General features: G+C 41.2%; 1 protein-coding gene across 2 annotated transcripts in view; it reads left to right on the top strand.

The window, feature by feature from the left end:
* Positions 1-22,866, top strand: part of ASPG (asparaginase) — a 151,906-nt gene that overhangs the window by 54,428 nt on the left and 74,612 nt on the right. For both annotated transcript variants that reach the window (XM_033952584.1, XM_033952583.1), the window contains exons 6-7: positions 5,321-5,447; positions 17,239-17,351. In XM_033952584.1, the coding sequence (XP_033808475.1) occupies positions 5,321-5,447; positions 17,239-17,351 (240 nt within the window). The remainder of the gene's footprint in view (positions 1-5,320; positions 5,448-17,238; positions 17,352-22,866) is intronic.

Genomic DNA, 22,866 nt, shown 5'->3' with positions numbered 1-22,866 from the left:
ATCTATACCCCTCTATCCCCTTTTCCAGCAGGAAATTGTCCAATTCCTTCTTGAACCCCAGTACCGTACTCTGCCCTATTACTCCCTCTGGATGCGCATTCCAGGTGTCCACCACACGCTGGGTAAAGAAGAACATCCTAGTATTCGTTTTGAATCTGTCCCCTTTCAACTTTTCCGAATGTCTTCTTGTTCTTTTATTATTTGAAAGTTTGAAGAATCTGTCTCTCTCTACTCTCTCTATGCCCTTCATGATCTTGTAAGTCTCTATCATATCCCCTCTAAGTCTTCTCTTCTCCAGGGAAAAGAATCCCAGTTTTTCCAATCTCTCAGCGTATGAAAGGTTTTCCATCCCTTTTATCAGACGCGTCACTCTCCTCTGAACCCTCTCGAGTATCGCCATATCCTTCTTAAGGTACGGCGACCAATATTGGACGCAGTACTCCAGATGCGGGCGCACCATCGCTCGATACAATGGCAAGATAACTTCTTTCGTTCTGGTTGTAATACCCTTTTTGATGATGCCTAGCATTCTATTTGCCTCCTTAGCAGCCGCTGCGCACTGTGCTGTCGGCTTCATTGTCTAGTCCACCATTACCCCCAGGTCCCTTTCTTGGGCACTCTCATTTAAAAACATCCCTCCCATCGTATAGTTGTACCTCGGGTTTCTGTTTCCCACATGTAATACTTTACATTTCTCAATATTGAACTTCATCTGCCATCTCGTCGCCATTCCTCTAGTTTGTTCAAGCCCCTTTGCAGTTCTTCACAGTCTTCTTTAGTCCGAGCTCTACTAAATAGTTTGGTGTCATCCGCAAATTTTTATTATCTCACACTTCGTCCCTGTTTCTAGATCATTTATGAATATATTAAATAGCAGCGGCCCTAGTACTGAGCCCTGCGGGACCCCACTTGTGACCCTCCTCCAGTCCGAGTAGTGGCCCTTCACTCCTACCCTCTGTTTCCTACCCGCCAACCAGCTTCTGATCCATCTATGTACAACTCCTTCCACCCCATGGTTCTTCAGTTTCCGGAGTAGGCGTTCATGGGGCACCTTGTCAAAGGCTTTTTGGAAATCTAGATATATGATGTCTATGGGGTCTCCTTTGTCCATCCGTTTGTTAATTCCTTCGAAGAAGTGCAATAAGTTAGTTAGGCAAGATCTTCCCTTGCAGAAACCGTGTTGGCTGGTTATCAGAAGTTCATTTCTTTTAAAATTGTTCATCGATTTTTTTTTTTTTTTTTTTTTTTTTTTTCTTTTATCAGTGTTTCTGCCATTTTCCCCAGAACCAAGGTCAGACTCACCGGTCTATAATTTCCTGGGTCACCTCTTGATCCCTTTTTAAAGATGGGCGTAACGTTGGCTATCTTCCAGTCCTCCAGGATCACGCCTGTTTTCAGGGATAGATTGCAAATTTGCTGCAGTAGTTCCGCTATCTCCTCCTTTAATTCCTTCAGAACCCTTGGATGGATTCTGTCCGGACCCGGGGACTTGTCTGTTTTTAATTTATCTATCTGCCTGTGTACATCTTCAAGGCTCACTTCCAGGGTTGTTAATTTTTCTGTCTGATTTCCATTTAAGAATTGCTCAGGTTCCGGAATGTTGGATGTGTCTTCGTTTGTAAATACAGATGAAAAGAATACGTTAAGTCTTTCTGCCACTTCTTTCTCCTCCTTCACCACTCCCTTCTTGTCACCTCGTCCAGCGGTCCCACATCCTCCCTAGCCGGTTGCTTCCCTTTAACATATTTAAAGAACGGTTTGAAATTTTGTGCTTCCCTGGCTAGCCTCTCTTCATACTCTCTTTTGGCTTTTCGAACCACTCGGTGACATTCTTTTTGATATTTCCTGTTCTCTTTCCAGTTCCCCTCAGTTTTGTCCTTTTTCCATTTCCTGAATGAATTTTTCTTATTGCCTATCGCTTCCTTCACTGTTTTGGTTATCCACGCCGCATCCTTTATTCGACTCTTTTTGCACCCCTTTCTGAATCTGGGGATATATAGATTTTGCGTCTCGCTCACCGTGTTCTTGAGAAAAGACCAGGCAAGTTCTACCATTTGCCATTTTTTTGAAGTGTTCCTAAGTTTCTTCCTTACCATTTCCCTCATTGCTTCGTAGTTTCCTTTACTGAAGTTTAAAGTTGTCGCTATGGTTCTTTTTCTTTTCGGTATTCCTACCTTGAACTTGATCACATTATGATCGCTGTTGCCCAACGATCCCACTACCTCTACTTCTTTAGCAGGTCCCCTTAACCCATTTAGGATTAGATCCAGAGTGGCATTTCCTCTCGTCGGTTCTCTGACAAGCTGCTCCATGAAACAATCTTGTATAGCCTCTAAGAATTCTGTCTCCCTAGTGCAATTTGAGCTTCCAAGATTCCAGTCTATCCCGGGGTAGTTGAAGTCTCCCGTAATAACCGTGTTACCGCTTTTGGATTCTCGCTTCATCTCGGCTTCCATTTCTTCATCAATATCTCCGGTTTGCCTGGGCGGACGATAGTATAAGCCCATCTTTATTTCAGGCCCTTTTCTTCCAGGTATTTTAACCCATAGCGATTCTAGCTTGTTGGTCATTTCTGCTGTGTCCATTTTTGTCGATTGTATGCTTTCTTTTATGTAAAGGGCTATTCCACCTCCTATTTGTCCTGACCTGTCTTGGCGATAGAGCTTGTACCCCGGCAATGCTGTATCCCATTTGTTTTCTTCATTCCACCACATTTCAGAGACTCCAATGATGTCTATGTCCTCTGCATTGGCCATGGCTTCTAATTCCCCCATTTTGTTTCTTAGGCTCCTTGCATTAGTATATATACAATTTAGATCCTGGTACATCCTTGTCTTTATTTCCTTTCCCTGTGCTTCGGTCTTTAGTTTCTTCTCTGTTGTTACAATTCTTATAACCTCCTCTTCTGGGTTTGTCGACTCCTGTGATTTGTCCATTGTTTCTTCCCAGCCTTTTTTCCCCTCGGTATCTTCACGGGATACCGTCTTCCGAATCATCGAAGCTTGGTCGACTGTCGCCTTTCCCCTTCTTCTTAGTTTAAAGCCTGTTCTATTCCTCTCCTGACGTTGTTTGCTAGAAGTCTTGTTCCCGCCGCACTCAGATGCAGTCCATCTCTCCTGTAGAGCTTGCTCTTGCCCCAGAACGTTGTCCAGTTCCTCACGAAGTGGAACCCTTCTTCCTCACACCATTTCCTCATCCACGACCCTGGCAGCTAGGTAGATCCATATGTGAGAATATGTTGCCTGCTTGTTCTCAGATAAAGCATAGTTACTCACCTGTCTGTAGCAGGTGTTATCTGAGGACAGCAGGCAGATATTCTTACAATCCTACCACCTCCCCTAGTTGGCTTCTTAGCTTTGTTACTGAACTGATAACCCTGCAAGCTGATGAAGGTGCAGAAAGCACGGCGCATGCGCATTACGGGCGATCTTTAAAAGACTTAAAGTGACAATACATTTTTTGACTGACTGTACCGGGACTTCGTGATTGACATCATTTACTAGTAAGAATATCTGCCTGCAGTCCTTGGATAACACCTGCTACAGGTGAGTAACTATGCGTTCACTGCATCTCTCTATTTTATTTATTTCATTTTATATCCTGGATTACAGTTTTACCGTCATAGGATTATAGTGCACCATCAGATAGGTTGCATGCTAAAAGATAATACAGAATAGCAGAATTACTGGGTAACAATGTACATAAGGAAATTGTATACAGGATGGGTAGGACACAAGGGTGCGAGGTAGGGGAAGTCTGGCTGACGGTAAAGTTCTGTTAAAGATTCCTGGGTATGGCAAATGATAGGCAGCTTCAGCTATCAGGTTCCTGTGTTGTAGACTGTGGGGTGAACTGGTTGAGGTCGGGAGGAGGGGTTAGGCAAAGTGGTTTTTATGGCTTTCATAAAATTTAAGAAACCCTCTAGGGATTTGATATGTGAGGGTAGATGTTCCATATGTTTGATAGGAAGTGGGAGTAGGATCGTTTCTGTGCTGTTTGAAGCTGGAGGGCGTTCCCAGGGGAAATTTGTAGTCTTGTTTTGCCCTGGGAACGTAGCATTTGGCTAGGAATTTGGGGGGGGGGAGAGAGTTCATGTGAGAGGTGTCTGGGTACCATCATGTGAAGAGATTTGTATGCTAGTATTAGGCCTTTGAAGATGTAGCATTTGGTTATGGGCAACCAGTGAGCTACGGTTAGCACTGGCGAAACAAGGTCGCAGACCAATATGTTTTTCAGTAGCCTAATTGCTGCATTTTGTACTCACTGTAGTTAGTGGATGGATGTTCTTCGCTGTTAGACCATTAAATAAGGCATTGCAGTAATCCAGGCATATAGCAGCTGTGTGAAGTCTTTTTCGTTGAAGTAGTTTTTTATTTTCGGAGCTGTCGGTGACAGTAGAAAGAAGCAGAAACCACTTGTGAGAAGTAGTTGGAGAGCGATAAGTTTGAGTCGAGTATTGTTCCTAAGTTTCGTACTTCACCCTTTGCTGTCAGGGTGGTTGATTCCCTGTATAAGGAGGGGTGAATAAAGGAGCATTTTTCTTTCCTGTTCATAGTACTGTTTTTGAAGCATTCAGCTGGAGTTTGTTGGTGGTCATCCCAAGTTTAATTTTGGATAGGCAGTTGTGTAGGGTCACAGTCTGGTTGTACACATTGTCGACAGATAACAAGCGGTATATACATATTCATCATATAGGAATACAATAACAATTAAACTATATTACATAAAACAATAAAAACTCAATATAAGTTGACTCCATCTGAAAGTATTTCAACAATTATTCATCATCTTAATTTACAATATATATATGGTCTCTAGAATAAGCTCTGTTATTGTCTACTGTAACCTATTTGTTGTCATGACTAGTCTGTTTCCAAACGATTGTGAAATGTCTACTTGTAACCTGTTCGGATACTCTTAACTATCTGTCCTGGCGGGCTTACAATCTAGCTAAGATACCTGTACCAAAAGCATATTGGAACAAAATGTTTTAAGTTCTCTCTTAAATGTCTCAATATTTTAAATCTCTCTCTTCTTATGTAATAGAGTTCCAGAGCTTTGGTCCTATTATATTAAAAGTAGCTATTCAGTATTCTTCCAATCTCATAGTATAGAGAGATGATACTTCCAGTAATGCAATCTCTACTGATTTTAATGTTCTGGACAGCTGATAAATTCTCAAACTAGTTGAAATAATAACAGAAGTGTTATTAGTACTTTAAAGACTAAGACTGGGAAGAAAGAATAGAAGGGGTAGATTGTGGTTTGTGTTATAATTATTGGGCTGAACTTGGAATTTTTTTTTTAACTTGTCTTGCAGGTGTGTCTGTATTTTCACTATAAACTCTACAGGGGAAACAGGGTGACTAAGGTGGATGCTGAGAGTTTCAATGCATTCACCTCGCCCAACTTGCCTCCACTTGCAAAAGCTGAGGTTGATATTACAAGTAAGTTGTAGCCTTGTAATTTGTCACACAAAACAGCATGTTAGAAGTTGAGCACTTTTTTAAATCTTATTTTGTAATGCAGTTAAAACATTTTTTAATATGATCTCTGTAGTCTTATATTAGTTGAAAATCAAAATTGATTAAGTTAAATATTTTGACACCACTTTCAAAGTGAACTCTGAAAGGTTTAAATTCAGAATACATGTAGTCATTTTTTTAAAAAAAAAATTTTACAAGAAATTTTATTTATTTTCAAATACCAACACAATAATACAGTGAAGAACAAAATAAACATAACAAAGAACAGTATCCCATGTTCTACTTCACATAATAATCAGAATATCTTGAACCAATAAAAATGAATGAAAAGAGAAGAAATAAAAAATAAGAATGAATTTCAGAGGCTTAAGAAAACTGTTAGAATGAGGCATAAATAAACATATATAAGAAAAAAGGAACTTGTATATTAATTCTGAGATGAGATGTTTGTTATATACCAATAAAGTAAAAAAAAAAAAAATCAAAGCTCACTGTCGTGTTTATAAAGAATTATTGACCGTTTCCATACATTCAGAGAGATGAAGCTGTAATGAGGAGTGGGACCCCCCTCGTGGAGCTTACCATCCAGTTATTGCATATGGTAACTTGTAGTTTCAAGTTTAGTGTAATTTTCTTTTTTGAGTGTTAGTATAGTTTTAAGCTTTAGGTTTTTAAAGTTTTTTGTTGCCTAATACAGCTCTTTATGCCTTAACACCGGCAAAGTAACAAGCCATAACTTATAAAACAGCAAGTATCAACTTGAAAAAATGAATCGCTTTTTCTTAGACATGACTAGGGGGTCCCAACGTGGCCCCGTTTTGGTGACTTCTTCAGGAGATGCAATAATTGGTGTTCAAAGGGAGTAAAACTCTTCAAAAAACAGTAATGCAGTGAACCTCCCCGCAATGGGCTTGCTTGCTTAATAGCATTAACTTTTAATAAATTTTAATACTTTTAATGAAGTTCACTTTGAATGTTGACCAGTTTAAGGTCTAAATAAAATTCAAATCTTATGATTGAACATTGTCTCCTGAGAGTCCTATGTCATTTGCACTACTTAGCATTTGCTGAATATACCAGGTGGTTGCCTGTTTTGAAATTCCTGAAGGGCCTCCTCATTTCTCTAGAAAGAGCCACGCCAAGCTTGAGAAAGTCGCTGTTAGTACCACCTGCAGATCTAAGCAGGGGCCTAGCATGCGACAATCATGCATGCTTGCCTTACCATATTTGGCAAGTTGTATCATACTATGCATTAGCCATGCTTCGTAATACTATGCCATGCTATGTTCTGCCATACTATGCTTGCCGTGCTAAGCCTCAGCATACCAAGTTTTTTTCATATTTTACCATGCTTGTTAACTATGTGTGCTATCTCTGTCAAACAGTGGCTGCCATGCTATCTTCTACCACACTATATCTGAGAGTGTGGTGCAGAGGTTAGAGCTACAGCCTCAGCACCCTGAAGTTGTGGGTTCAAACCCACAATGCTCCTTGTGACCCTTGGTAGGTCACTTGGTCTCCCATTGCCCCAGGTATAATACATTGAAAGCCCACTGGGAGAGACAGGAAAAAATGCTTGAGTACCTCAACAAATCCATGTAAACCATTCTGATCTCCCCTGGGAGAACAGTATAGAAAATTGAATAAATAAATAAGAATGACTGGGGATCACTTTGCCCAGAAGAAGCCACTAGACCATCAAGCCATTTAAAGTTAGGTCTGTGGAGGGCAATCAGGTAGTGGGAGAGCAGAGGAGTTGGGGTTGGCTGACCCTCTTTTAGGTGGGGGACGTTGTAGGAGCTGGCCTGGGATAACTAGCAAGGCAATGAAAACTTCAGGGGATGAGGCTCATAAAAACGCTGCTTACTTTTCATTAACTTTGGATATAACTTGAATTTCCATTGGATAGATGTTGACATTTGAGATAAGTTCTTAAATGTATATATAGATACCTTTTTTTGATTTGCACCAACCACTGACTGTACTTAGTATAGAGGATTTTTTAGCTCTATGATTATACTATGTGTGAGTCTATACCAGAGGTTCTCGACATGCGGTATGTGTACCCCAGGGAGTACACACACCATTGTCAGGGACTATGTGGTGTGGCGCTGTAAGTCTCCCACCTTCCACCATTGATTTCTTTCTCCAGTCCTTACGGACTAGCAGCAGGTTACTGTACTTTTAACTTCCACATACAGCTGCTGCTAGCATTACTTTATCAATTCCACTTGGGGCCCTTGCTAGACTGACCCATCTCCGATGATGCAACTTCCTCTTTCCTCTGAGGTGGCTGGCCTAGCAAAGGCACCGAGGCTTCCTGATGGAATCGCTCTCCTGGCCCTGACCCCTTAATCTCCCTCCAAACCCCACAAATCCTCCAGGCCTACTGAGGTATGTGATGGTCCAGTGGGAGTCTTTTTTGTGGCAGGAGTGCAGCCCTTTCGCTCCCGTCTCCTCTCAGCTGGTTTTTAAAATGGCTGTCGTGACCTCTTGCAGCTGCTCGTGGCATTTCCTGTAGTACTGTGAGCTGCTGTGAGAGGTTGCGACAGCCATTTTAGAAGGTCATGCTCTTGCCACAAAGACTCCTGCTGGACCACCAGGTACCTTGGTTGGCCCGGGGGGGAGGGGAAATCATGGGGTTGGGAGAGAAATTAAGGGTTGGGGCCTGAAGAGGGGAGAGAACCTTTGCTTTGGGTTGGGGAGGGGAGGAGCAGTGGAGGGAGGGATGAGAGGTACAGAGACCTGCGAGGGGTTGGAGGGAGATAGATATCAGACCAGTGGAAGGGGGAGGGAAGGAGAGAGAGAGAGATGCCAGACCAGGGAAGGACAGGAGAGAGAGATGCCAGACCAGGGAAGGACGGGAGAGAGAGATGCCAGACCAGGGAAGGACGGGAGAGAGAGATGCCAGACCAGGGAAGGACGGGAGAGAGAGATGCCAGACCAGGGAAGGACGGGAGAGAGAGATGCCAGACCAGGGAAGGACGGGAGAGAGAGATGCCAGACCAGGGAAGGACGGGAGAGAGAGATAGGAAAGAAAGGTAAGACATGGAAAAGTAGGTTTTGAGAAGAGAGCAGAAAAATGGAAAAAAGTTGAATGGTAAAAGTTAATGCCAAAGATGGATGCTGGAAGGAAAGTGTAAAGAAAAAAAATATCAATGCATATGATGGCTCTGGAAACACAGTTAAGAACCCAATCAGAAAAAAGTGCATCCATAGACTGGAAAAGGATGATTAGAAAAATAAAATCAAAGAAACACTGTGGAGAGACAATGTTCCTGAGATGGACTTTATTAAAAGTATTAAAAAAAAAAAAAAAAAAATTAAAATAGCAATCCACATAAAAACCTTAAGGACCTAGTTCACTGGGAGCATTGGACCCTACACAGTCCATGTTTTAACAATAGTGTCTTCCTCAGAGGTCCTTACTAGTCCTAGGGCAGAAGATATGCGGAAAAGCTAAACAGTCCAAAAATACAAAATCATAGGAGCTCTGCGTGAAATGGGATGCAAAAGCCAAATCAATGAGAAGAATAAAATCACTGGATGACAAAGGTAGGGAAAATTTATTTTATTTTTAATTTAGTGATCAATATGTGCCAATTTTGAGAATTTATATCTGTCTATATTTTGCACTATATTTGTCTATTTTTATGTAATTGTTACTGAGGTGACATTGCATATTTTAAGTCATCTGCATTGACCGCTTTGTAATTGCATTACAATTAGTACTATTATTATGGGGGCGAGTCTGGGGTGGAGCTTGGGCAAATCTGGGGCAGATCTTAGGCGGGGGTACTTAGTTGATATTTGATAGACTTAGGGGGTACTTGGCTTGAAGTTGAAAAACACTGGTCTATACAGTGGTTGTTAAGAGGACTGCATGGATGACTCAAGCATTTTGATGAGCTTTCTCTTTTACATAACATAGTTACCGTATTTTTCGCTCCATAAGACACTTTTTTCCCACCAAAAAGTGGGTGGAATCTCGGCGCGTCTTATGAAGCGAAGACACAAAATTTGTACAATCCCCCCTTCCCCCCACGCAGCCGCACCACCTTTCTGAATACCGTCCGCCCACCGTCGCCACAGGACCACCTTTTTAAAATAAACACCCCACCCGCCGACATCACCGACGTCCCTTTTTCAAGCAGCCTGGTGGTCCTGTACCTTTTTAATTATACCCCTCTTGTACTTTTTTTTTTTTTTTTTTCAAACCCCATACCTTTAAAAGTCTTCCTTCCCTCCCTTGATGGCTCCTTACTATTTCAGGGCAGCAGGCGCACGAGTCAGGAGTGCAGAGGTCAGGACTAAGCTTTCTGCGCTCCTGCTAGGGCCTGTGCCACTTTCTGAATAGCTGGCAGCAGTTCTCACGGGAGTCACGAGAACTGCCAGCAGCCATTCAGAAAGAAGCACAGGCCCAAGCGGGAGCGCGGAAAGCTTAGTCCTGACCTCCGCGCTCCTGACTCGTGCGCCTGCTGCCCTGAAATAGTATGGAGCCGTCAAGGGAAGGAAGAAAGACTTTTAAAATGTATGGGGTAGCCTCATCTGCCTTGCTTGCCATGTTTCTCTTTCTTCCTTTCTATGTTTCTCTTTCTTTCTTTCTATGTCTGTCTTTCTTTCTTTCTTTCCTACCTACGATGCAATTGGAGGGGGGTTGGGGGTGGGGAGGGACTGAGAGGTGGGGGGGTTAGGCTATTCTTGACGTTTCATGTTTATTGGATGGATATCTTGTATTGTTTCTCTGAAAGAGTGAATTGGGGAATTAGTTTGAGGTCTTCTTTGTTTTCTGTGTTTTTGGCATTGGGCCTTTAACAGCGGAAGCTGGAGTGACCCGCTTCCCTGAAGCATACCCTTCTTGACCTAAAGCTCCAATCCAAACCCACCTATCCCAAACAGGACACATACAACTGATTGGAGAAAACTGGCCGCAGCCCTGTTTATTGTAAAACAAACATATTTAAATAACATTTTATATAATAAACCACATATACAAACAGCATTATATAACAATTTATCTGAATAAACCCACACAATGGTATCACCATTGTGACCCTGATCCCGAGCTACCGACATAGATGAAAATGGCCCCCGACCCTGCCGTCTAAGCAAGGGTCCGAGGGGTGGCATGACCCCACATGCCCCCTTGTCCAGGGTCATCAGACCCACCAGGCACGGCTCCCAGCCGGCCCACCACTCATCCCATGATGAGACCAGCTGCCAGTAGCTCGGGATACCGCTAACCGAAAACCAACACTGCACCCCTCAAACCAAGGGCGGGAGGGCGGGAAAGCAGCCTCGGAGGACCGGAAACCGTTACGGTCCTCCGAGAGCCCTGCTTATGTACCCCCTCCCCACCCAACCCTGCGGCCCCTACTCGACCCTTTAGGAGGTCCCTCCCACGACCGGAAAGACCTCCTCCCTTCAATTATGTTTCCCTGCCTGCCTAAACCCTTATTTTACTAAACCCCATGGACGGCTCCGCGGGCCACCCAGCTCCGCGTTAGAGCCGGCCATCGAGACCAGCTCTCGGGCTTTTTATAACAGCGGAAGCTGGAGTGACCCGCTTCCCTGAAGCATACCCTTCTTGACCTAAAGCTCCAATCCAAACCCACCTATCCCAAACAGGACACATACAACTGATTGGAGAAAACTGGCCGCAGCCCTGTTTATTGTAAAACAAACATATTTAAATAACATTTTATATAATAAACCACATATACAAACAGCATTATATAACAATTTATCTGAATAAACCCACACAATGGTATCACCATTGTGACCCTGATCCCGAGCTACCGACATAGATGAAAATGGCCCCCGACCCTGCCGTCTAAGCAAGGGTCCGAGGGGTGGCATGACCCCACATGCCCCCTTGTCCAGGGTCATCAGACCCACCAGGCACGGCTCCCAGCCGGCCCACCACTCATCCCATGACCAACGAAAGCAGCCTCGGAGGACCGGAAACCGTTACGGTCCTCCGAGAGCCCTGCTTATGTACCCCCTCCCCACCCAACCCTGCGGCCCCTACTCGACCCTTTAGGAGGTCCCTCCCACGACCGGAAAGACCTCCTCCCTTCAATTATGTTTCCCTGCCTGCCTAAACCCTTATTTTACTAAACCCCATGGACAGCTCCGCGGGCCACCCAGCTCCGCGTTAGAGCCGCCCATCGAGACCAGCTCTCGGGCTTTTTATTACATTGGGCCATATTGCATTTGTTTCTGGGGGTTGGGGGGGAAGGGGTTGCGTGCTCTGAGGTGAAAATGAAAAAAGAGTGCCAATAAAACCTTTTTTTTTTTTTTTAAATAAAAGGTACAGGTTTAAAAAAAAAAAAAAGGTACTGGGGGGTTTGATTTATAAAGTATGGGGCTGTTTAAAAGGGTACTGGTGTAATGGGGATGATTTAAGGTACTGGGGGTTCATGGGGATATGGGATCTGCCTGCCTGCCAACCACTAGGCCTGCCTGCCCGCCCTGTCCCGGCCTACCACTAGACCACCAGAGGGGAGTGACAGGGTATAGAGCCTGGCAGGGCGAATTTGGTTCAGAATGTTTGGGTTTTTTTTTTTTTTTCTTGTTTTCCTCCTCTAAATCTAGGGTGCGTCTTATGGAGCAAAAATACGGTAATATTTATATTAAAAAAAACTTTTATTAAATATCAGAGTGTGTGATATTTTAAGGATCACGTTTATGTGGTATAATTGTTAATCAACATCAAAATCACATAGTTAGGTGTTAGAAAATATCCTATATAAATACGTATTGGAAGGGTAAAAGTATTATCAAAGGCATATATCAGTTGACCTTAATAACAAAAACTTATTGCATTCAAAAAGGTTGTGGGGCTTACAACTTTTTTTGTGTGTATTTGTTTCCCACCCAAGGATTGTCTCGTAACTCTCCTTTAGCCCTCCTCCCCTTGACTGTCAGCCAGATTACTAACAAAGCAATTGGTATACTTGTATGACTTGTCTGAACCTTTAAAAGACAGCACTGTTTGTGTGGAACTTTGCTATCATTAAAAGTTGCATTTCTTGTTTGATTTCATAACTTGCAAGTAGAGTCACCACTCCTTAGGGAGGTGTCACATTTAGAAATTCTCTTCTCATACAGTAAGTTTAAACTTGCATTGTTGCCCAAACAAATTATTGCCTGTTTCTAGAACTGACTTGCATGCATTTTTGATTCACATTTGGTCAAAAGTAGAGGGAGGAAGGAAAGCAGTTGTATAGCTGTGATTTTTGCCTTGATTCATGTTGTATCAAGTTGGCTTGTACTTTTGCTCCTCCTAATTAAGTGGAACACCTTATGTATGTTCAAGCTTTCTCACCCAATAAAAGCAAAGAACCTGAAATCCAAATGGAAAAAAAATCTAGCGCTAAGCATCTCGTATATCTATCTATCTAGAAATGCATAAAAGCTGCAATGGTGCACAAACATTTATGTCGGAACAGCCCAGTTTCACCATCATCGGGCATAAAGAGCACAAGTGTGCTGTTTTAGAACATGAATTAGTGCCTATTAATAAATAGCCATCTACAATATTTTCAGCACAAAAATGATTAGAGCTAGATTTTTTTTTTTTTTCTTTTTCCTCATTTGGATTTCAGGTTCTTTGCTTTTATTGGGTAAGAGAGCCTGAACATAAATAAGGTGTTTCACTTCAGGGCATTAAAAAAAGTCTTAGAAATGTTTCCTGTGCTATGATATATATAAGACTTCCTTTAATTTTGGTGCAGTAGTTTGTTTATTTTTGCACAAATGCAAGGATGGTGTCCTATACGATGTTTGTGTTTGATTTCTAGTCCTTTCTCATCTTTTTCTTCCACCTTTCAGTTCAAATGTTGTACTTTCCTTTGGCTGAGGGGTCAGGTGAAGAAGTTATCTATCTATTTGAAAAAAATTTCTTACCCGCTTAAACTTAAGCTAGAAGGTGTTTGCCTTCTTCATATAAGGATTGTACGTTCTGCCTCTGCAGGTTTGTCTTAAGAAGTAGAGATATAAAATGAAACTGTAGCTTGAGTCCTATACTATAAATAGTTATAACATGGACCATCTAGAGCAGTGGTCTCAAACTCCCGGTCCGCCAGGTACTATTTTGAGGCCCTCGGTATGTTTATCATAATCACAAAAGTAAAATAAAATAGTTTCTTGATCTATGATCAAATTACAATATTATTATTAAGACTTAGGGTTCCTTTTACTAGGGCATTAATGCGCGGAATAGCGTGTGCTAGACGCTAACGCCAGCATTGAGCTGGTGTTAGTTCTAGTCGCATAGCATGGGTTTAGCGCGCACTAAAATGCTGCGTGCGCTTAAAATGCTAACGCGGCTTAGTAAAAGGAGCCCTTAGCCAAAAGGAAAGATTTATAAACTATAAAGAGTTTTTACCTCATGCAAAATTGTCTTAGCAACTTCAGACAGCACTTAAGTCGCGGCTAATCGCAATTATTTATCTCACAGACTTATTGTCTTTTGAATGCTTGTGACTGCATTTTAAGGATCCCAGAGGAAGGCTAGATAAAGCCAAAACACAGCCCATGTAGGGTCTGGTCATCATTAATGCAGTGCAATCATTGACTTACAGTATATTGTGATATTTTATTTGTTTTATACACCAATAAACTTTACAATTTTAAACTCTTGGAAGTCCAGGATCTGGTTCCACATTTGTTCTTCTGTACATTTCTTTAATAAGACATTAACTATTTTCTCTGAGTACCTACAAATCCAAAATGTGGCCCTGCAAAGGATTTGAATTTGAGACCACTAATCTAGAGGGTAGCAGTAGTTAACACAGATGGCTTAAAAAAAAAAGTTTGGACAAGTTTCAGAAGGAAAAGTCCATAGTCTGCTATTGAGACAGACATGGGGGAAGCCAATGCTTATATCCTGGAATCGGTAGAATGGAATGTTGCTACTATTTAGGTTTTTGCCAGGTACTTGTGACCTGGATTCGCCACTATGGAAAAGGATACTGGGCTAGATGGACTATTCGTCTGACCTAGTACGGCTGTTATGTCCTAGTACTGCTCATTTGTGTTGCACTATAAGCTGGATATGACTAACTTGTAACATAGAAAAAGGATATCTATGGTTTTTAGTAGTTTAAGAGCACTAAAGGAGGTATAGTTTTCATTCAGCTGTCTAAGGTATTGTCTTATCTAACTATATGATTGGCTATAGCAATGTAAAACATCTTAAAGGGAAAATGGGTAGTGGTTAACATAGGTGGTTTAAAAAAGGTTTGGACAGGTTCATAGAGGAAAAGTCCATAGTCTGCTATTCAGACAGACATGGGGGAAACAGGATACTGGGCTAGATGATCATTGGCCTAACACAGTATAGCTATTCTTAACAAATGAATGTTTCTAGCTAGCAGCAAAGGACCTCTTAAAGATAAGCTAATTCATAATTTCTTTAGTTCTAGAACCTGTGGTACAACCTGGGGCATACTTTTATCTACTAGATGATAAGCCTATTTGATTTTGAGGCATGAAAACATAAGCTACAGTACTGTATAATCCTTAGGATCTAGAAGATACTTAAGATTTAAAACACAGGTGGTCAGATATGCTAAAATTATTACTTGATGCTTTTGGACCAACATTTAGTTCAATTGAGCACTCACTGGCCCAGTCATAGAATGAGTTTGTTTTATTTAATTTGTATTCTAAAGTGATTAGATCTATGCTTTAATCTGCATAATTCAAGGAGTATGCTACAACAGTTACACTTTTTTAGATATAGCACCTTCAAGTTAGAACAGGTTGCTCGAGTTTTGGTGTGCCACAAACTTGCGGCTTAGTAAAAGGTCCCCTAAGTTAATTAATGCTCTATCAAAAAAAGATCCTCGGTGATGGAATAAAACATAGCATCATTTGGAGATCATAAATTTAATGCTGTCCTGTAGCATGGTAGTTTACTCATTCTGCTAAAAGACAGCACAGTCGGAATGCAAATCAGTAGAACTGGAAATTCTTCTCTATTAAGAGAAATAAATTGTGCTAAATGATAGGATTTTTTTTAACCTCCTAGTCCAGAATTTTTACGGCACTCTTGAGGTGAAGTAAAGATTCTTCGAAGACAAGAAGGACATTAAGGGCCTGATTCTCTAAAGGACGCCAATCTCGGTGGCCATCTAAGAAGCAGTCGCAATCGCGTGTCGATTACACATTGGCATCCTTTAGTGAATTGTGTATTTTTTTCTAATAGACGCCTTAAATGTAGGACATCATTTTACAGGCGTACATTTAAGGCATTTGTCTCGTGCCTACTGAGATGCATAGGGACGCTTACGTATACCTAAGGCCACTTCCAGTGGAAACCATGCCGGCCCTGAGCAACGGTAGGTGTGTCTAGATGCCTCCGTAGGCACAAGTCAGATGCCTATATTGTAGACATCCTTCACAGCATGGATTTTGTTAAAAAAACATGTGTGCTGATTGGCTGGTGAGATGGCGATTATAGGCAGCGGTCTACCGCTGCCTATAATCGGTATGCCGTTTGGAGAATCGGCTCCTAAATCTTCACTCATTGTGACATTACTGACAGAGCTTGGCCAGAGAAACCATACTCCAGAATTTCTAGAGGTTTTTAAGCTAGTTCACTATATTTATATGCAAAATTTATAATCTACACATTTTAGGTGAGACCATCAAGGTGGCTAACAATGGGTGAATGAACAATAACAATTATAAAAACAAACAGGGACATGGAAACCTCAAGCCCTAACCTCAAGAGACAGGAAACAAAAGGAGGGGCTGCATAGAATACCAATAATAACCATAGACATTAATACCAAACAACATAAGGAAGGGATAGGTGGGCTAACCCCAAAGGGGCATCACTAGGCTGAACAAAAAATAATTCTGAGGCAACCCAGATTACATGGCATCTGGAGAAGCATGGCAAAAAAGCAGAGTCTTAAGTTTAGCTTTAAATCTGATGATAGAAAGCCCAGACCAATTGTCTGGTGGAAGCATGTTCCAGAGGGACCAAATAGCCAATGGCTGTAGAGTGAGAAAACTCCTAGTGTAATTATTTAAAAGAGGGAATGATCAAATGATGGGATCTGTGTTTCTGATGTTTTCTGTTAGAAAGTACATCAGCATCTAAGCTTGTAGTTAATGTATATTGATGCATAATGTGGTTAAGATCCACAAAGCCTCAATCTAAAACTACAGTTTTATGTAAGATTAGTACCTTATTTCCCCATATATAGGCTGCGGCCTATACATGGGTTTTAAAAACATGTCTATGGGATGCGGCTTAGTTAAATGGGGCGGCCTATCTAACACTTTAAAATCATCCCACCCCGTACCTTTTTTTAAAAAACCTCGCTGGCCGGCTGCTTCCTCGAATCTCCAGCGGTGCAAGGCAGTTGCGATCTTTTCAGCATCCAGCCTGGCCCCGCACCGCTTGATGAATGGATGCTGTCAGTTTTCATGAGAACTGATGGCAGCCATTCAGCAAGTGGTGCAGGGCCAGGCTGGATGCCGAAAAGATCACAACTGCCCTGCACCGCTGGAGATTCAAGGAGGCAGCCGTCCAGCAGGTAATGTACTGGTAGATAAGCTGCAGCTAATACTATGGGGTGGCTTATGTACCGATTTTTTTAAAACATAGGTTGCCGTTTGCTGCAGCCTATATGTGGGGAAATACGGTACTTGTGGTAAAATCGGTGGTGGTTTTTTTGGGGTTTTTTTTAAATATCCAATCAGTTTTGACAATTTCCTCTTTGTTTCACAGTTAACTGGGAAGCCGTGTGGAGAGCCAATACGACAAAGAAGTTTCTAGTACATGTTAACCTGAACAGGAATGTTGGTTTGTTACGCATTTTCCCTGGGATCACTGCTGCCACTGTAGGTTTGCTATGTTAGTTACCATCAAAATTAGGGTCTGTTTTTAAGGGGAAGCAGTTTTGCAGCATACCATGTGTAGAATTTTAATATGTATTGTATTTTTTTTATTATCTTCTGCACCATTGGATACATAACTTGCTTGTTGTCCCTTTTTTGCTGAAGAAAGTCCTCAGCTGTGAAACTGTTTCACCATTGAATTAACTATCAAGCAATAATGATGTCATGTAACTAGTCAAATGTGAAAACATATTTACGCATCTAGAAACAAAGAACAGAGATAAAGCAAGGGGTCAGATTAGTGGAATAAATGAAATGAATAAGAAAAGAACTTAAAACAATGAAAATGATTGATAAATTGAAATTGTTGTCAGAACTGTTAAGTGACCAATTCTCTATAGGGGACCACTTCACTGTTAAAAAGTTTTGAATTTGACTCCAAGGACTAGATTCACTAAGGACACGGATTGGATCAGTGTCCAGGGGGCTGATTCACAAATTGCCCTCATGCAAATGAGGGTGATCGTAATCACGCCCTCAACCGACCGCATGAATTGCTCTCCAGTGATCCCGATGCATGCACAGACCATCTGTAGATGAAAAGAAAACTTTGATTTGTACTTTTGTTTTTTATTTTTTCGTGAGCCCGTGGTTTTAACCCGCAGGTTATAACCATGGGCTTGCACTGCGGGGAAGAGCAGGAGATTGGGAGCAGAGAGTAGGGTTTTTACACAAGCGACTGGTCCTCACCAGTTGCTTGTTTTTGGATTGGCCAGCCCAATAGGTGTGTCTGCATTTGTTTAGTGAATTGCATCCTTCCTACTTTGCATACCTTTTCCACTCATTTGCATGGGAGGATGATCGACCACAAGGTTAGTGAATTGGGTTGGAGGGAAATCAGGTCGCAAAGGGATTGCTAAGTGGTCGGGACTTGATCAATGGGCTTAGTGAATCTAGCCCCGAGTGTCTTGTCTATTTGAATGGTAACATAGAACTATAAATACCACAACACATATATCTAAATGCATTATTAGCAAAGGGCGTCAAAAAAACTAAGGCTTGACAACTCTGCATTTATGGCTATACTTGCTTCTAATTTAACCTGTCATTATTAAGCAAGTATCAAAGTGATTTTTGCAGGCAAATGGGTGTTTACCTGAGGAACACCCTCTTTAAAAGTTGTCCTAGGCCCTCTACATGAAAACATGTAGTGCTGACAGTATAGCTAAATAAGTCTAGTAATTCAAATTAGGTTTTGTATGCTCATTCAATACAACTCAATTAAAATAAAGCATATCTTTTTTAATTTATAATAAATACTGTCTTAATCTTTTAAATTATTTTGTGAAAAGTGTTCAGTGTCTGGTGTCTCTTGCAAGCATGAGCCGCCAGGAAAACAGTACTAGGACCATGACCATCATGTCGCGTTTCTGTCCCTGTAATACATTTCACTTTCTTAGTCTAGTCTAATTTCAGCTGTTACTGAGTAATAACTACTAATGTTGTAACAATGTAATAGAACTTAGTAGCACTTATCTTTGCTTGTTGTTAAACGTGACATGTTTAGCTGTTGATTGGAAATACCAAAGCGGCCCGTCTTTTTAAACCTTTTGCGGTAACTGCAGTCAGCTGATTTTCTTGATTAGCATTGCTCTGAATGCTGGCTACACTTTGGATGGCTCGCTCTGGCTCATGCTTTATAAATTTAAAACCGTGGTTTTTCTGTTTTATTTTTTTTGTCATTATCCAACTGCCAAGCCTAACTAAATGAATGAAAAGTGATTATTATAGAACTTTGAAAAAAAATTTCATATCCTGATATTATGGGAGGTTGTGAGCAGTTTTTCTTTCAAATGATTACTTATTTTATTTAATTTTCAATTTTAGTTTACACTCCGCCCGAGGAAGCCGTCAATAGGTGAAACTTGGGTCTAAGTAGGGGAGCAGCTTAATTTTGTGTATTCACAGAGCCTAAGTCACTGCAAAAAGAAAAAAATATATTCTCTTTTTGGGCTGCTTTGGTATTTCCAATCAACAGCTAAACATGTCATGTTTAACAACAAGCAAAGATAAGTGCTACTAAGTTTTATTACATTGTTCCAACATTAGTAGTTACTAATTTCAGCTGTTACTATGTAATAACAGCTGAAATTAGACTAGACTAAGGAAGTGAAATGTACAGTGCTCCCCCGAGATTCACGGGGGTTCCGTTCCAGGAACCCCCGCGAATCTCGGAAAAACACGAATACGGTTTTTCATGGGGGAGCCAGGATAGAGCAGCTGGAGTGACGTGAGTGCAGGAAATCACTTGGCGGTACGCTCCTACCGCTTCTTCCTGCATGTCAAAGCAGCTCCTGATTGGATAAGGCCTGACTTCGTGCAGGAAGAGGCAGTCAGAGCGTACCGCAAGTGATTTCCTGCACTCGCTGCGCTCCGGCTGCTCTCTACTGCCTCTCCCGCTGCCCTTTTTTTGTCGGCGGTTCGTGGTCGGAAAATACCGTAAATGACTGGGACCGCGAATCACCGACCGCGAATAACTGGAGGAACACTGTATTACAGGGACAGAAACGTGACATGATGGTCTCGGTACTGTTTTCCTAGCGGCTCGTGCTTGCAAGAGACACCAGACATTGAACACTTTTCACAAAATAATTTAAAGATTAAGACACAGTATTTATTATAAATTAAAAGATATGCTTTATTTTGATTGAGTGCTGGCATTATGCCTACTTTTTCTGTCGGAGATGGAGATTAGGGTTGCCCCTGAAAAAGCAAACAAGGAGGATTTGATTTTCAAATCGCCCATGTCTGCTGCCAGTTTAAGTCCACATATTTTTCATGTTAAAGGGTTGAAGACTTAGCACTAGTACTGTGGCCTGTGGGAGTTTTCCTTTGGCAATTCTTCTAATAAAGATTTACCCTCTATCCGTGAACATATTGGAATATAAAAGAGTAAAACAAAGCTAGTCTCTGCTTGGTAATTTCTGCAGGTCAGCAGTTCATTGTAATTGTACAAATGGGTCATTGAGCAGCACACAATACCACATGGACATTTCATAGAGCTTTGCAAAAGGTCCGAAGGCCTTGACTGTATATGTGCAGGAGCTTCCATGCTGCTGCAATCCTGCTTCTCCCCTCAGTTTATTTTTGTTCACTGGAGATGTCAAACGCACTTCATTAAAAAGAAAATCCCTTTACTTAGGCAAATATTTTGGCACCATTTAAAATTTGATATGTTCTGTTCTGTATGAGGTCCATTTTATGCTCTTTCTTTCTTTGTCCGACTTCTGTGATAAGCAAATTAATGGAAACACTTTTTTAAAGCAGAAAATAGTGACGTTTCTGGAATCCGGTGGATTACAGGACAGGAGGCAACATGGATTCACCAGAGGTAGGTCTTGTCAGATAAATCTGATCAATTGACTGGGTGACCAGAGAATTGAATAGAGGGATTGCACTAGATGTGGTATATTTAGATTTTAGCAAAGCCTTTGACAGTGTTCTAAGCATATGTCTAATAAATAAACTGAGTGTTCTCGGGATGGGTCCCAAAGTGACGGGCTGGGTCAAGAAATGGTTGAGTGGAAGGCGACAGAGGACAGTGCTCTGAGGAAAGGGATGTTACCAGTGGTGTGCCTCAAGGTTCTGTTCTTGGGCTTGTTTTTAATAACATTTTTATAAATGGTATTGCTGAAGGGTTGTCTGGTAAGATTTATCTCTTTTCAGATAATACCAAAATCTGCAATAGAATAGACACCCCGGATGACATGAACAACATGAAGAAAGACCTATCGAAGCTTGAAGAATGATCTGAAATTTGGCAGCTAAAATTTAATGCTAAGAAATGCAAGGTCATGCATTTGCGCTACAAAAACCCAAAGGAATGGTACAGTTTAGGGGGTGAAGAACTTATATGCACGACAGAAACGGGACTTGGGTATGATCGTATGTGGCCAAACGGGTCTCAAAATAGTACCTGACGGACCGTGAGTTTGAGACCACTGTCTTAGAGGAAGAGATAATGGTTACTGTGGATGGGCCATTGCTTTTATTTGCCATGTTTCTATATGTAACTAGAGCATTTCAGGGTTTTTCCAAGTTCTCAGTTTTGAAATTGACATTCATCAGGCTATAGATGGAAATCTCATCCCTTTTGCTTATTTCAGTTGAAGCCTTCCATTGAGCTGTCTACATTATCCTGAGAGATCAGTTATTCTTACTCTGCTGATGAAAGCTGTTTAGGAACCGCTGAATTGTGCTAAAGTACTTCATGCCAGATTTCATCACAATGAGGTGGTGCTCTTGTCTAAGATGATGTTGGGTTTTCACCTGAACTAGTGAGTCATCCTTCCAGTATTTCCTAGACCACATCTCAACAGTGAACTTGCCTTTCACTCATTGGAACACATGAGAACTATCGTCCTTTACTTGAGCAAATTAAAATCCACAGGATATCCAACTAATGTTTTGGGTTTTTTTTTTCTTTTGAACTAAAAAGGAGCATTTGGTCATTTATTCTATACTTGGCAAAAGTCTTTTTGTGTTCCGTATTTGTGACTCAGACCAGGAACTCTGTTTGCATGGAGTTTATATTTAATCATGTATAATAATTCAACTAGTCTAGCTTCCCAATAGGCATATTTATTTTATTTTTAAAAGTTATATACCGTCTACAACTAGATCCCACTGCAATATTTACTGTGTTGCGTTTTCTTAAATAGGGATTTGTGTTATGTTACTTCTGAAAGTTAGTAATGTTATGGTAAAGTAGATTAACATTATAGGTCCAGAGTGATTTTTATAGGTTTTGTATTACTGGTATTTCACAATATGTTTGGTAGTGGAAAGGGTTTGTTTTTACTGAGATTATACCAAAATTAGAACTTTTTTTATATGGTGAGTCCCTGAGGAAATGCTTGTTTGGGTTGGGTTGTGTTTTTTTTTGTCCTTGGATGCAAAATATATGTTTAAATTAACTGCATGATGGTCCAGGGAGCAATGTCATGGCAGCCATTTCCTATGAGTGATATGCACAGGGCAGGAGCATAGGAAGATCGCTCCTGCCCTGAAAATCCGCTAGACCACCAGGTAAGTCTTAAGGGATGCCAGGTGAAGCGGGGGGGAGGGGGGCCAGAGCCGGCCCGAATATTATTCACAGTTTTTTAAATATTTGCGGGCTGGCTCTGCCCATAACCCCCATGGATACGGAGGGAGAAGTGTAGTGGCAACTACAAAATTAAAAAACACAAAGCACACTTTATGCACAGAAAATGTTAATTATATTCATTTCTTTTTCAAAGAGGTCAAGGCAGATGACTTTAAAATATGCAATGTCACTTCAGTAACAACTATAGAAAGAAGACAAATGTAGTGCAAAATATAGACAACAGATATAAATTCTCAAAACTGACACATTTCAATCACTAAATTGAAAATAAAATCATTTTTCTTACCTTTGTTGGCTGGTGTTTTCATGAGTCTCTGGTTGCACTTTCTTCTGACTGTGCATTGAATATTT

Source organism: Geotrypetes seraphini, chromosome 7, assembly GCF_902459505.1.
Source record: "Geotrypetes seraphini chromosome 7, aGeoSer1.1, whole genome shotgun sequence".
NCBI classification, from domain to species: Eukaryota; Metazoa; Chordata; class Amphibia; order Gymnophiona; family Dermophiidae; genus Geotrypetes; species Geotrypetes seraphini.
The sequence above is the reverse complement of the archived record's forward strand: the minus strand, read 5'-3'. Positions and strand labels throughout refer to the sequence as shown.